The sequence below is a fragment of the Jaculus jaculus genome, chromosome 18 (genome assembly GCF_020740685.1).
Source record: "Jaculus jaculus isolate mJacJac1 chromosome 18, mJacJac1.mat.Y.cur, whole genome shotgun sequence".
Classification (NCBI taxonomy): Eukaryota; Metazoa; Chordata; class Mammalia; order Rodentia; family Dipodidae; genus Jaculus; species Jaculus jaculus.
Genome location: NC_059119.1, coordinates 15,772,103 through 15,785,100, shown reverse-complemented (window position 1 = coordinate 15,785,100; position 12,998 = coordinate 15,772,103). Strand labels below are relative to the sequence as shown.

At 42.8% G+C, this 12,998-nt stretch overlaps 1 protein-coding gene across 4 annotated transcripts in view; it reads right to left on the bottom strand.

Moving 5' to 3' along the window:
- The window catches only part of Kat6b (lysine acetyltransferase 6B), a 214,720-nt gene that overhangs the window by 187,632 nt on the left and 14,090 nt on the right, over positions 1-12,998 (bottom strand). For all 4 annotated transcript variants that reach the window (XM_045137158.1, XM_045137157.1, XM_045137159.1 and 1 more), the window contains exon 2: positions 6,662-7,532. In XM_045137158.1, coding sequence (XP_044993093.1) covers positions 6,662-7,282 — 621 coding nt within the window. In that variant the 5' untranslated portion in view covers positions 7,283-7,532. The remainder of the gene's footprint in view (positions 1-6,661; positions 7,533-12,998) is intronic.

Sequence of the window (12,998 nt, the reverse complement as noted above, 5' to 3'; positions counted from 1 at the left end):
AAATAAATAAATCAGGGGAAAAAAAGCATCTGAAGCCAGACATAGTGGGGCACACCTTTAATCCCAACACTGAAGAGGCAGAGGCAGAGGCAGAAGGATTGCTATTGAGTACGAGGCCATCCTGAGACTACATAATGAATTCCAGGTCAGCCTGGACTACAGCAAGACCCTACCTCAAAATTTCTCAGGGGAAAGCTGAGCATGGTGGTGCACACCTTTAATCCCAGCACAAGGGAGGCAAAGGTAGGAGGATCACCATGCGTTCAAGGCCACCCTAAGACTACACAGTGAATTCCAGGTCAGCCTGAGCTAGAGTGAGACCCTACCTCCAAAAAAAAAAATCGCAGGGGACAAAAAAAGAAAAGAACCTGTATTTGGCCAGGCACGTTGGCTCAGGCCAACAATCCCAGCACTCAGGTCTCAAGAGGCTAAGGCAGTTTGATTACTGTGGGTTCAAGGCCAGCCTGAGCTACATGGGAAGATCTTGCCTCAAAAAAAAAAAAAAATCTATTACATTTACTTAGGGAGCATACATGGTCTTAAACTACTTAGCACCTCTCATCTCAAAGGGTAACACATTAGAATGTAGTTTAATTAAAACTCAAGGGAAAATGCTAGTGTTACTTGCAACACAAATATGCTGCCAAACTGGCCTGAATTCATTTTTTAATTATTATTTTTATTTTGAATTTTTTTATTTATATATTTGAGAGAGAAACAGGGAGAGAGAGAATGGGCACACCAGGACCTCTTGCCCCTACAAATGAACTCCAGACGCATGTGTCCCCTTGTGCATCTGGCTTATGTGGGTCCTGGAGAATCGAACCAAGATCCTTTGGCTTTGCAGGCAGACTCCTTAACCGCTAAGCCATCTCTCCAGCCCTTGAATTGATTTTTATTTGTTCTTTTTAAAAAGAATTAAGAATTAAGATGAGGGCTAGAGGGAAGAATTAGTGGTTAAGGCACTTGCCTGAACACCCAAAGGACCCAGGTTCAATTCCGCAGGTTCCACATTAGACATGTAAAAGGTGTTGCATGCATATGGAGTTCTTTTGCAGTGGCTGGAGGCCCTGGTGCACCCATTCTTTCTCTCTCTCTCTTTCTCTCTCTCTCTCTCTCAAATAAATAAATAAATAAATAAATAAATAAATAAATAGAAAGAATTAAGAGCCAGGTGTGGTGGGGCACATGCCTTTAATTCCAGCACTTGGAAGGCAGAAGTAGGTGGATCACCATGCGTTTGAGGCCAATCTGAGACTACACAGTGAATTCCCAGTCAGCTTGAGCTAGAGTGAAACCCTACCTTGAAAAAACAAACAGAAATAAATAAATAAAAGAATTGAGATTACAAATTGATGTGGTGACACACACCTGTGATCCTAGAACTCAGGAGGCTTTAACAGGATGACCCAGAGTGGTAGGAAGTTCCATGCCAGTCTGGCTACATACTGAGGCTTTTGTCTTTAAAAAAACAAAATATAAAAGCAAAGCCAAGAGTGATTGCACACATCTGTTTAACATTCAGGAAGCTGGTGTGCATAGTGAGCGCAAGGCCAACTGGAGGCACAGAGCAAGACTGTCTCAACACCTTTCTCCCAAAACAATTTAGATGAGGCCTGGGCAGTGAGACAAGTTCCGTGAGGAACACCTGGCCAGTATGCACACGGCACTGATCCAGTCCTCAGAACTGCCCCCGAAAATTAGACTATGACCTAACCAAACTCTGAATTTAGTCAAATGAAGATTCTGGAACACATTTCCTCAGCTCTCCTTATTAGATGATGATCTAACTGGACAACGGAAAGACCTGCATCACAGGAAGAGCAGCAGGAATTAAATACTGAGCAATAAATTATCTGTGCTCAAGCCTAGACACTTTCAAACTTGAATTTTTTGTAAAAGACTAAAAATACTGCTGTGCAGATACTGCCTTAATAAAAAGCAAAACATGATAAGGTTAGAAAGAATTGCCAGGCAAGGTTTAAAGAGAAAGATGGGGAGGACAAGGCAAATTGACTGGGGCCCTAATTATCCTACAGTTGACACCAATAACCCTACTGAGGAGGGTAGGGAAGAGGGGCTATGACTATAACCTATGTTAAAAACAAAAAAGAGGGCTGGAAAGATGGCTTAGCGGTTAAGGCGTTTGCCTGCAAAGCCAAAGGATCCCAGCTCAACTCCCCAGGGCCCACGTTAGCCAGATGCATAAGGGGGCGCACGCATCTGGAGACTGTGTGCAGTAGCTGGAGGCCCTGGCATGCCCATTCTCTCTCTCTCTCTCTCTCTCTGCCTCTTTCTCTCAAATAAATAAGTAAATATAATGTATTTTAAAAAAACAGGAGGAAAAGATCATGACATCAAAATAAGAGACTGATTGAGAAGGGGAAGGGATACGATGGAGAGTGGAGTTTAAAAGGGGAGGGTAGGGGAGGCAGGGCATTACCATGGGATATTGCTTACGGAAGCTGTTAATAAAAAATAAATTAATTTAGAAAAAAAACACCCAGAACACCCAAAAAAAAAAAACCCAAAAAGAAAAAGGGGGTCTAGAGAGATGGCTTAGTGGTTAAGTCGCTTACCTGCAAAGACCCAGGTTCAATTCCCCAGTACCAACGTGAAGCCAGAGGCTCAGAGGCTAAAGGCAGTGCATGCCTCTGGACTTCATTTGCAGTGGCTAGAGGCCCTGGCATGTTCCCATTCTTTCTTTCCCTCTCTCCCTCCCTCCCTCCCCCCCCCCTTCCTTTCTCAAATTTATCTCAGCACTTAAGAGGCAGAGGAAGAAGGGTCACTATGAATTTGAGGCCAGCCTGGGACTACAGAGTGAGTTCCAGGTCAGCTTGGGCCTTAGGGGAAAAAAAAAAAAGTAAAGGTACAGTACACTTTGGAATTTGTAATATCTCCTCTAGGCCAAGTAAAACTATTTCTCAGACGATATTACTAAAGCACACTAGTAAACTGGCTAAAAGCCCGTGAATTAAACCACTTACTGGTATTATAAAACCTTCATGTCCTTAAGGATATGTACATATTGATATCTAAATGTATCAACAAATGGCTCAACACTCCCTTAATAAAAATTTTTATGGGCCAGGAGTGGTGGCACAAGCCTTTAGTTCTAGCATTGGGAGGCAAAGGTAGGAGGATCACTGAGTTTGAGGCCAGCTTAAGACTACATAGTGAATTGCAGGTCAGTCTGGGCTAGAGCAAGGCCCAACCTCGGAGGAAAAAAAAAATCCCTATGACTGATAGTTTGTGTGTGTGTGTGTAAACTTTTATTAAAATACTTATGGAGGCCAGGCATGGTGGCACACGCCTTTAATCCCAGCACTCAGAAGGCAGAGGTAGGAGGATCGCCATAAGTTCAAGGCCACCCTGAGACTACAGAGTCAATTCCAGGTCAGCCTGGACCAGAGTGAGACCCTGGCTTAAAAAAACAAAAAAAGGGCTGGAGAGATGGTTTAGTGGTTAAGCGCTTGCCTGTGAAGCCTAAGGACCCCGGTTCGAGGCTCAATTCCCCAGGACCCACGTTAGCCAGTTGCACAAGGGGGTGCATGCGTCTGGAGTTGGTTTGCAGTGGCTGGAGACCCTGGCGCGCCCATTCTCTCTCTCTTTCTCTTTCTCTCTCTCTGTCGCTCTCAAATAAATAAGCAAAATTTAAAAATAAATAAATAAATAAATAAAAGGCGTGCACCACCACGCCTGGCTTCCTGTGTCAAAAAAAAAAAAAAAAAAAAACAACTTGGAGAAGCCAGGAATGGTCATGAACACCTTTAATCCCAGCATTCAGGAAACTGTGATAGAAAAATAACCATGAATTAGAGGTAAGCCTGGGCTACAGGGTGAGTTCCAGATTATCATGAGCTAGAATGAGACCCTCCTTCAAAACAACAAAAAATTTTGAAAAAATAAACTAAGGAGAAAGTGGTTATGTCAGGCACAGAAATTGTGATTTGAGTCATTCTCTGCACTTATTTAAAACAAATGTCAGGGCTGGAGAGATGGCTTAGCAGTTACGACGCTTGCCTGTGAAGCCTAAAGACCCATGCTCGACTCTCCAAGTCCCACATAAGCCAGATGCACAAAGTGATGCAAGCGCACAAAGTCACATATGCACACAAGGCGGCACATACGTCTGCAGTTCAATGACAGCGACAGGAGACCCTGGTGCACCAATTCTCTCGTTAAAAAAAAAAAACCTAGGGGCTGCACAGATGGCTTAGCAGTTAAGGTACTTGCCTACAGAGCCAAAGGACCATGGTTCGATTTCCCAAGACCAACATAAGCCAAATGCACAATGTGGCACATGAATCTGAAGTTCATTTGCAGTGCCTGGAGGCTCTGGTGTACTCTTTCTCTCTCTCCTTCTCTTGCCTCTCTCTCTCTCTCTCTCAAATAAATAAAAATAAAATAATATTTAAAATGTCACTGAGAAGAAAATTTCATTGTTTACTTAATTTCTTTATTGGTGGTAGTTTACTCAAGTAAATATTGGAAAAGGCTAGTAATTTAAAAGAAAGGTAAGAAAGCCATGCGTGGTAGTACACGCCTTTAATCCCAGCACTAGGGAGGCAATAGGTAGTGAGTTCAAGGCCACCCTGAGACTACATAGTAGCTAGTGAAACCCTATCTCAAAAAAACTAAGAAAAAGATAGGTAAGAAATAAATTTTGGGAGCTGGAGAGATGGCTTAGTGATTAAAGCATTTGCCTGCCAAGCCAAAGTTAAAGTCAAAGGACCCAGGTTCCATTCCCCAAGACCCATGTAAGCCAGATGCACAAGGTAGTGGATGTGTCTGGAGTTCGCCCTGGCACGCTCTTTACTTCCCTCTCCCTCTCTTTCAAATAAATAAAATAAATTAAAATGAAGAGTAAATTCCAGGCCTTAGAGTACCTGTACAAAGGTAATCATTAGCTCCTATTCAGTCTCTAGAGTTCGGCGCATACTAGTTTCATGTTAAACACAGAAGTTAACAGGACCTACTTCAAGGACTCACTGCACCCAAGAGAAGCAAACCAGTTTTTCCAGCACTTGGGTTCCCACACCTGGCTGCCTCTCAGGGGTTGGAATGGAACCCAGGGCTTTGTACATGGTACAAAAGAGGCTTACCACTGAGCTCTCTTCCAGCCCCAACTCTTGAGTTTCAATCCTTTCTAAATATGCAGGTTTCAGATAGTGCTTTCTCTAGTAATAATAATTAATGGTTTAAAGGTATAAAATGGAAAGAATAATGAGCCCAAAACTGAGAGGAATTGAATTATAAATGTTCATTCTAGGGCTGGAGAGGTGGCTTAGCGGTTAAGCACTTGCCTGTGAAGCCTAAGGACCATGGTTCTAGGCTCGATTCCCCAGGACCCATATAAGCCAGATGCACAAGGAGTCACATGCATCTGGAGCTCATTTGCAGTGGCAGGAGGTCCTGGCGTGCCCATTTATTCCCTCCCTCCCCCCCCCTTTCTCTGTCTGTTGCTTTCAAATAAATAAAAATAAAAAATAAATTTAAATGTTCATTCTACTTTGGTTTTAGTTTGGGAGATGACTTCCATAGTTTTAAAACAAAGGGAGAGCTGGAAAGATGGCTTAGTGGTTAATGGCCTTGCCTGCAAAGCCAAAGGACCCAAATTCAATTCTCCAGGACCCATGTAAACCATATGCACAAGGTGGCCCATGTGTCTGGAATTCATTTGCAATGGCTAGATGCTCTGGTGCACCCCATTCTTTCTCACTCTCCCTCCTTCCCTCCATTCCTCCATCCCACACCCTCTCTCTGACTCTTTTTCTCTCAAATAAATAAATGAAAATAGGGCTGGAGCCAGGCATGGTGACACATGCCCTTAATCACAGCACTCAGGGGGCAGAGGTTGGAGGATCACCATGAGTTCAAGGCCACACTGAAATGAAATCGTGAATTCCAGGTCAGCCTGAGCTAGAGTGAGAGAGACCCTACCTCAAAAAACCGTAAAATAAAATAAAATAATATTGAAACAAAGGGAAATCATAATAAAAGACTTAAAAATCAGTGCAATAGTAGTATAAGCAAAGATACTAGGGGATTTGAGGGACGGCACAGCAGTTAAGGCACTTGCCTGCAAAGCCAAAGAACCCAGGTTTGATTCCCTAGGACCCACATAAGCCAGATGCACAAGGTGGCACATGTGTCTGGAGTTCATCTGCCCAGGCTGACCTGGAATTCACTGTATTGTCAGGTTGGACTCAAACCACAGTTATCCACCAACCTCTGTCTCCCAAGTACTGGAATTAAAAGCGTGCACCACTAAAAATAAATCTTTTTTAAAAAATTAGAAAAAGGGGCTGGAGAGATGGCTTAGCAGTTAAGGTGCTTGCCTGCAAAGCCAAACGACCCAGATTTGACTCCCCAGTACCCACATAAGCCAGATGCACAGGGTGACTGGCACATGCGTCTGGAGTTCATTTGCAGTGGCTAGAGGCCCTGGCACACCCATTTTCTCTCTCACATCCATTTCTCTCTCCTTTCTCTCTCTCTCTCTGCCTCTTTCTCTCAAATAAATAAAAATTTTTAAGAATTATATTATAACACATCTTAAAACATTACTCAGTACTTCCATATAAAACATAACTAAAATCCATAGAAATTAAGAAAAATGGCAGTATTTTAAACGTATTAACACTCTGCCTTCACTTACCTGGTCTTTCTCATGGGGTAGAAGGCTGACGGGTGGGAGCGAGGACGGGAAAGCGCTGGGGTACTGGGGAGCCCCTTTGCCATCTAAGCTCCCGTAGTTGACCCTGTACTGTGGTCCATCTTTCAGTAACCTCCCGTTGTTCACTGCGCGTTTGGCCCCAAGCCGCAGCCGCTGCTGAAAGGCCGGGTTGTTGGTGGTGCTTGTGAGATCGCTCTGACTTCTGAGATACTTCTCGATGTTCTTCAAGGAGGAGCCATTCGGCTCCTCCAGTCCTTCGATTGCTCTCCTTAAAAGTTTATTCCAATCCACATTGCGGAGATCATTACATGGTCCTCTAGACCCCTTGGTGGACTTAGGGAAAGTGCCTGGTTTAACTGATGAAAACCGCCCAGGGTGGTCTGGGTCCTTATAGGAAGCAAGGCCTTTGTTGGTGACTTTGAGAACTGAGCCATCCTGCACACTGAGCTCCAGCTGTTCGGAGACTGTCTTCTTATCCAGGCCATGGGATGTGCTGACCGCATGGCAGATTCTCTCTTCAGAGGGCCTTTGCTTTTGCTTCTTGATTTTCTGTATAGCTTCAAGAATCCACTCTGTGTAAAGTGGGTTTGCAAGTTTTACCATGGTTGACAAATGACTTCTTCAACACCAAAGTTACCCATAGAGGTTCTCCTTGTATTTAACAGAACTTGGACATTTGAATGTCATTTACAATTCAACAAGTCGGCAGAGTATTCCAGAGCATACTCAGGAACACCTCGGGAACACCCATCCTTCAGAGATTCAGAGGACAAGCAGGCAATGTTGGCAGCTGTCTTATTTTACCAACAGGAGAGACTGCACTCAAGTGAAAGACATCTTAGGAGATCAAAACCTTAGGGATAAAAAGGAGAGAAAAAGTTCTTAATAATGGAACTGACTAATTTAGTATTGCTTTTTCAGATGCAAGATGACCACAAAAGCAATAGCAGTCAGGTGTTATGTAACACAGCCACAGCGATTGGATTTCCCAACTAGAAACCAGGTCACAGTCTGAGAAGGAACTCTTTTTAAAGATTTTTTTTAAACTTATTTACATGTATTCACTTATGGAACATTTAAGGGATAACATCTACAGAAAGAGGAAAGTGACTCAGAAGCTGAAGGGTGTTTATATATATTGGAGAGAGAATGGGCAGGTCAAGGACTCTACCACTGCAAATGAACTCCATCCAGATGGGCTGCACCACCATGTGCAACTGGCTTATGTGGGTACTGGGGTATCAAACCTGGGTCCCCAGGCTTCGCAGGCAAGCACCTTAACCACTACACCATCTCTCCAGCCCTAACGGTACATTCCTGCAAATCCTGCTATCCTGGGTTTAAGTCTCAGCACCCACAAAAAGCCAAATACAAAAAGTGTCACGTTTATTTGGCGTTCATTTGCAGAGGCAAAAAGACCCTGGGGTGTGTGTGTGGTGTGTGTGCACACACAAAATAATAAGTATTTTTTAAAATGAGGTATTACGAGCCAGGCATGATAGCGCACGCCTTTAATCCCAGCACTCAGGAGGCAGAGATAGGAGAATCGCTGTGAGTTTAAGGTCACCATGAGACTACATAGTGAATTCCAAGTCAGTCTAGGCCAGAGTGAAACCCTACCTCAAAAAAATATATACATAAAAAGATATTACTTTATTAATATTCACAAAATTATATGAATGCATCCAGGGTACATGCCTATCATAAACATAATATTTAGAAATCACATAGTTGGGCATGGTAGTGCACGCCTTTAATCCCAGAACTCAGAAGGCAGAGGTAGGAGAGTTGCTGTGAGTTCCAGGCAAATATGGGACTAAATCAGCCTAAGTTAAAGTGAGACCCTACCTCAAAAAAAAAAAAAGAAAAGAAAAGAAATATTAAACTTAAAAAAAAAGAGGACTAACACTGATTTCAGCCAGGTATTGTATTTACCAAGTTTCACACGTAAGAAAACTTCCAGCCTAACTACTTCCATGGAATTAGACACCCTCATGCCCTTGCACTGGGTCTGTGACATCTGCTATCACATAAGTTGGAAAACTGAAACCAATACAGTAACAAAACCCTTCACCTTTAAATAATGTAGCATCCCAGTACCTTAATACTCAGTTATAGCTCACTTAACACCTCAGAAGAAAGCAAGTCCCAAGCTGGGCATGGTGGCGCACGCCTTTAATCCCAGCACTTAGGAGGCAGAGGTAGGAGATCACCCTGAGAATTCCAGGCCAGCCTGGACTAGAGTGAGACCCTATCTCAAAAAAAAGAAAGAAAGAAGGAAAGAAAGTCCATCATAACAGGAAGAAAAGATGATGACATCAAAATAAGAGAGAGACTGATTGAGAGGGAGAAGGGGCATGATGGAGAGCGGAGTTGCAAAGAGAAAATGGGGAAGGGAGAATTACCATGGGTTATTGTCTATAATTATGGAAATTGTTAATAAAAAGAAAATAAAAATGTAAGCACGTCCCTACAAATCTGATTTCAGTTAGACAGTGGTATTAATGCTCTGAAAGGGACCAGCGTATGATCGACCCTGGTATGAGTAAACCCTAGCCTAGGCCAAGGCTGGACTCTGGATCTCCAATAGCACCTTGGTCTTAACTCCACTAAAGTGTACACACAGTGTGCTCACATGCACCTTGTCATTTCACCAGGCACGGTGGCACACGTCTGTAATCCCAGGGCTTAAGCAGTAGAATAATAAGAATTTGAGGCCAGCCTGGGCTACATGAGATTGTCTTCTTACCCAAAAATGAACTACCACCACCCCCTTCCCAAAAAATACAGTCACTTAATGCGCAACACCATTCTAGAGGTGCACAGCTTAAAGGAAGATAGAGCTTCCTATGCAATAGTCGAGTGCAGATTTACGGCTCAAGCACCGTTATTTTAGAATCCAAGCCCAACGCTGTTCTCACCTGGGCCACAGCTGCCTGCCTGCTTGCCACAGAGACACTGATGTGGTTCTACACCCCCACTCTACAAGGTGTAGGGGAGGAGTCTTAAATAACTTAAACTTTACCACTTTCCATGTAAGTATTCCCCACCTACCCATGGGGATATGTTACAGGTGCCCGGTGGTATCAGAATCGTGGACAATAACAAACCCTATATATTCTATATTGGTTTTTCCTCTAACAAACCAATGATAAACTTTAATTTGTAAATTAGGCACACTAAGAAGGTAACAATAAAATAGGAAAATCCTAACAATACTGTAATAAGGGTTAATTAAAAAATTTTTAATCTTATGGATTGTCTATTTCTGGAATTTTTCATGTAATACTTTGGGTGTGAGGTTGACTGCTAGTAACTGAAACCATGGGTAAATGAGGAGTATGATTCATCCCTTCCATGACTGTTCAGAGAATTGTATACGGTACTTAATAGTCAACATATAGGAACCATTATTACACTTCCATCAAATGCAGTATCTGCACTTTGAAAAACTGTGTCATGAAATACAAAATCAAGATTTTTTCATTATTGATTTAGATGTCTATGTGTAATGGAGAAAACAATACCTTTTCTCAGAAACTTTAGTCAGAGATACTGAGAAATGTGACTTTTACTCTCAAAGATCCTGGAGTATTATCACAAACAATTGGGCCACTGACTATTCTTGTTGAAACAGCTTGAAGCTGGGCGTGGTGGCGCACACCTTTAATCCCAGCACTCGGGAGGCAGAGGTAGGAGGATTGCCATGAGTTCAAGGCCACCCTGAGATGACAGAGTTAATTCCAGGTCAGCCTGGACCAGAGTGAGACCCTACCTCGAAAAACCAAAAAAAAGAAAAAAAAAAAGAAACAGCTTGAAAGAGAGTTTAAAGAGGCAGTTGACCTCTTTACAGATCAACTGTAGGTTCCCTTCATTTTTGTTGGTCCCAGATTCAGAAACTTGGGGCTGGTGAAACGTCAGAGTCGTCAAGTCCAACCACTAGTTACACAGTAAAAGATTTTTGTCCAACACTCCCAAGACACAGCCACAAATCCTTAAAGGACTTCCAATGATTGAAAATTTGTCACTTTTTGAGACAGTTCACTCCACTGTTAGACAGCTCTAGTTTTAATATATTCCTTGATCACAGAAGTAAGAAAAAATCTACTCCCCTTATGACTTGCATCTACCAGCCTATGTTCCCCTGGAATAATCCCATGACATTTTTATTACGTCTTCAGTATGACAGGTCTCAAAATATTTGAAAGCATGTTTTACAAACAGCTACTTTACCTCAAGCCCTCCCTTAATAAACCACTCATATTGCAGTTCTCTGACCTCTACCCACCACTAGGTCTCCAAGCCTTCCTTGTTGTTCACTACTTTGGCTAGTGTCCACTTTAAAATCTGGCAACTGTAGGTGCAACCTAAGATTACAGGAACTTCCTTAACCATTGGGCTGCATTATCAGCTTTTTTTTTTTTTTTTTTTTTTTTTGAGGTAGGGTCTCATTCTAGCTCAGGCTGACCTGGAATTGTTGCAGGGTGGCCTTGAACTCATGGCGATCCTCCTATTTCTGCTTCCCAGTGCTGGAATTAAAGGCTTTTGTGTTGTTGTTGTTTTTGTTTTTCTTTGAAGTAGGGTCTCACTGGCTATACAGTCCAACTAAAATGCCCAAATCTGTTTTCAAAAAAGATGTCCGGTGGTGGTACACACCTCTAATTCCAGCACTCGGGAGGCAGAGGTAGGAGGATCACTGTGAGTTCAAGGACAGCCTGAGACTACATAGTGAATTCCAAGTCAGCCTGGGCTAGAGCGAGACCCTACCTCAAAAAACCGAAAGGGAAAAAAACAGAAAGAAGAAGCTGTCAAACTGAATCACCCCATTCCTTCTTGCACAACTTTAAATGCTGGGATTTTTTATTTTGTCGTTTGTTTTTTTTGAAATAAGGTCTTACTGGCCAGGTATTCACCCATGCTGGCCTCAAGCTCATGCCAAACTTCCTGCCACAGCCGTGATAAAATTGCAGGTATGGGTTGGCGAGATGGCTTAGAAGTTAAGGTGATTGCCTGCAAACCCGAAGAACCCAGGTTCAATTCTCCAGGACCCCGTAAGCCAGATGCACAAGATGGTGCCTGTGTCTGGAGTTCATTTGCAGTGGCCGAAGGCCCTAAGCACACCCATTTTCTCCCTGTCTGCCTCTATCTCTCTCTTTCTCTCTCTCCACCACACTGAGAATTTTAAAGCTTATTACAGTTCAATTTCATCTTGTTAGTTTGTGTTTATCTTACAACCTGCTGAAGACAGTTTTGAATCTTGAGTCTCTCCACAACAACTGCAACTCTAATCAGCATTCCCTTTTGTACCACATATATGTCACTGACAAACATGCTGGACTTGGAACACTGCTTAGAAATGAAGTCATTTGCTTGCTCTGTATGGCCTCTCAGCACAGGACACAAGGCCTCATTCTGTGTCAGAAAGCTTAAAACAGGAAACACATCTTTCCAAAGTCAAAAGGCTTGGAGCAAAATTTCATTAGAAGACAGTTCACTGTGTCCAAGTAATTATTTCATCTCTCATCATTTATTCAGAAGGAATCACAACTAATCTAATTTGACTGCATAAAATACATCTGAAGGAAGCAACAGCAGAGGTCACAGGGAAGAGTCCTATACCGCCACAGTGGCTTTTAGACATTTTGGTTACATAGTCAATGAACGTATGTTAAAGCAAAACATGTTTCGTAGCCGGGCGTGGTGGCGCACGCCTTTAATCCCAGCACTCGGGAGGCAGAGGTAGGAGGATTGCCATGAGTTCAAGGCCACCCTGAGATGACAGAGTTAATTCCAGGTCAGCCTGGACCAGAGTGAGACCCTACCTCGAAAAAACAAACAACAAAAAAAAAAACCAACATGTTTCGTAAGTAGTAAACACCCAAAACACACCTCATAAGCCAGGCGTGATGGCGCGCACCTTTAATCCTAGCACTCAAGAGGCAGAGGTAGGAGGATCGCCATGAGTTCAAGAGCACCCTGAGACTACATAGTGAATTCCAGGTCAGCCTGACCTAGATTGAGACCCTACCTTGAGGGGGAAAAAAAAAAAAAACTCATAACAAGCTTTTAACCACAATTTGTATCCACAATCAAAATAATCATTCAAAACCATTACCAACACATTTCAATAACCTGACATTTCTTTCTTAAAAATGTAATAAAATAAGGAAAAACTAACTCAAAGATTTAAACAGTCCATGACAAAAATGAAGACTATCCAGGTGTTCAGGTGGTACGCACTGGAGAGATACCTTAGCAGTTGAGGTATTTGCCTGCAATGCCTAAGGACACAGGTCCAATTCCCCAGAGCCCATGTAAG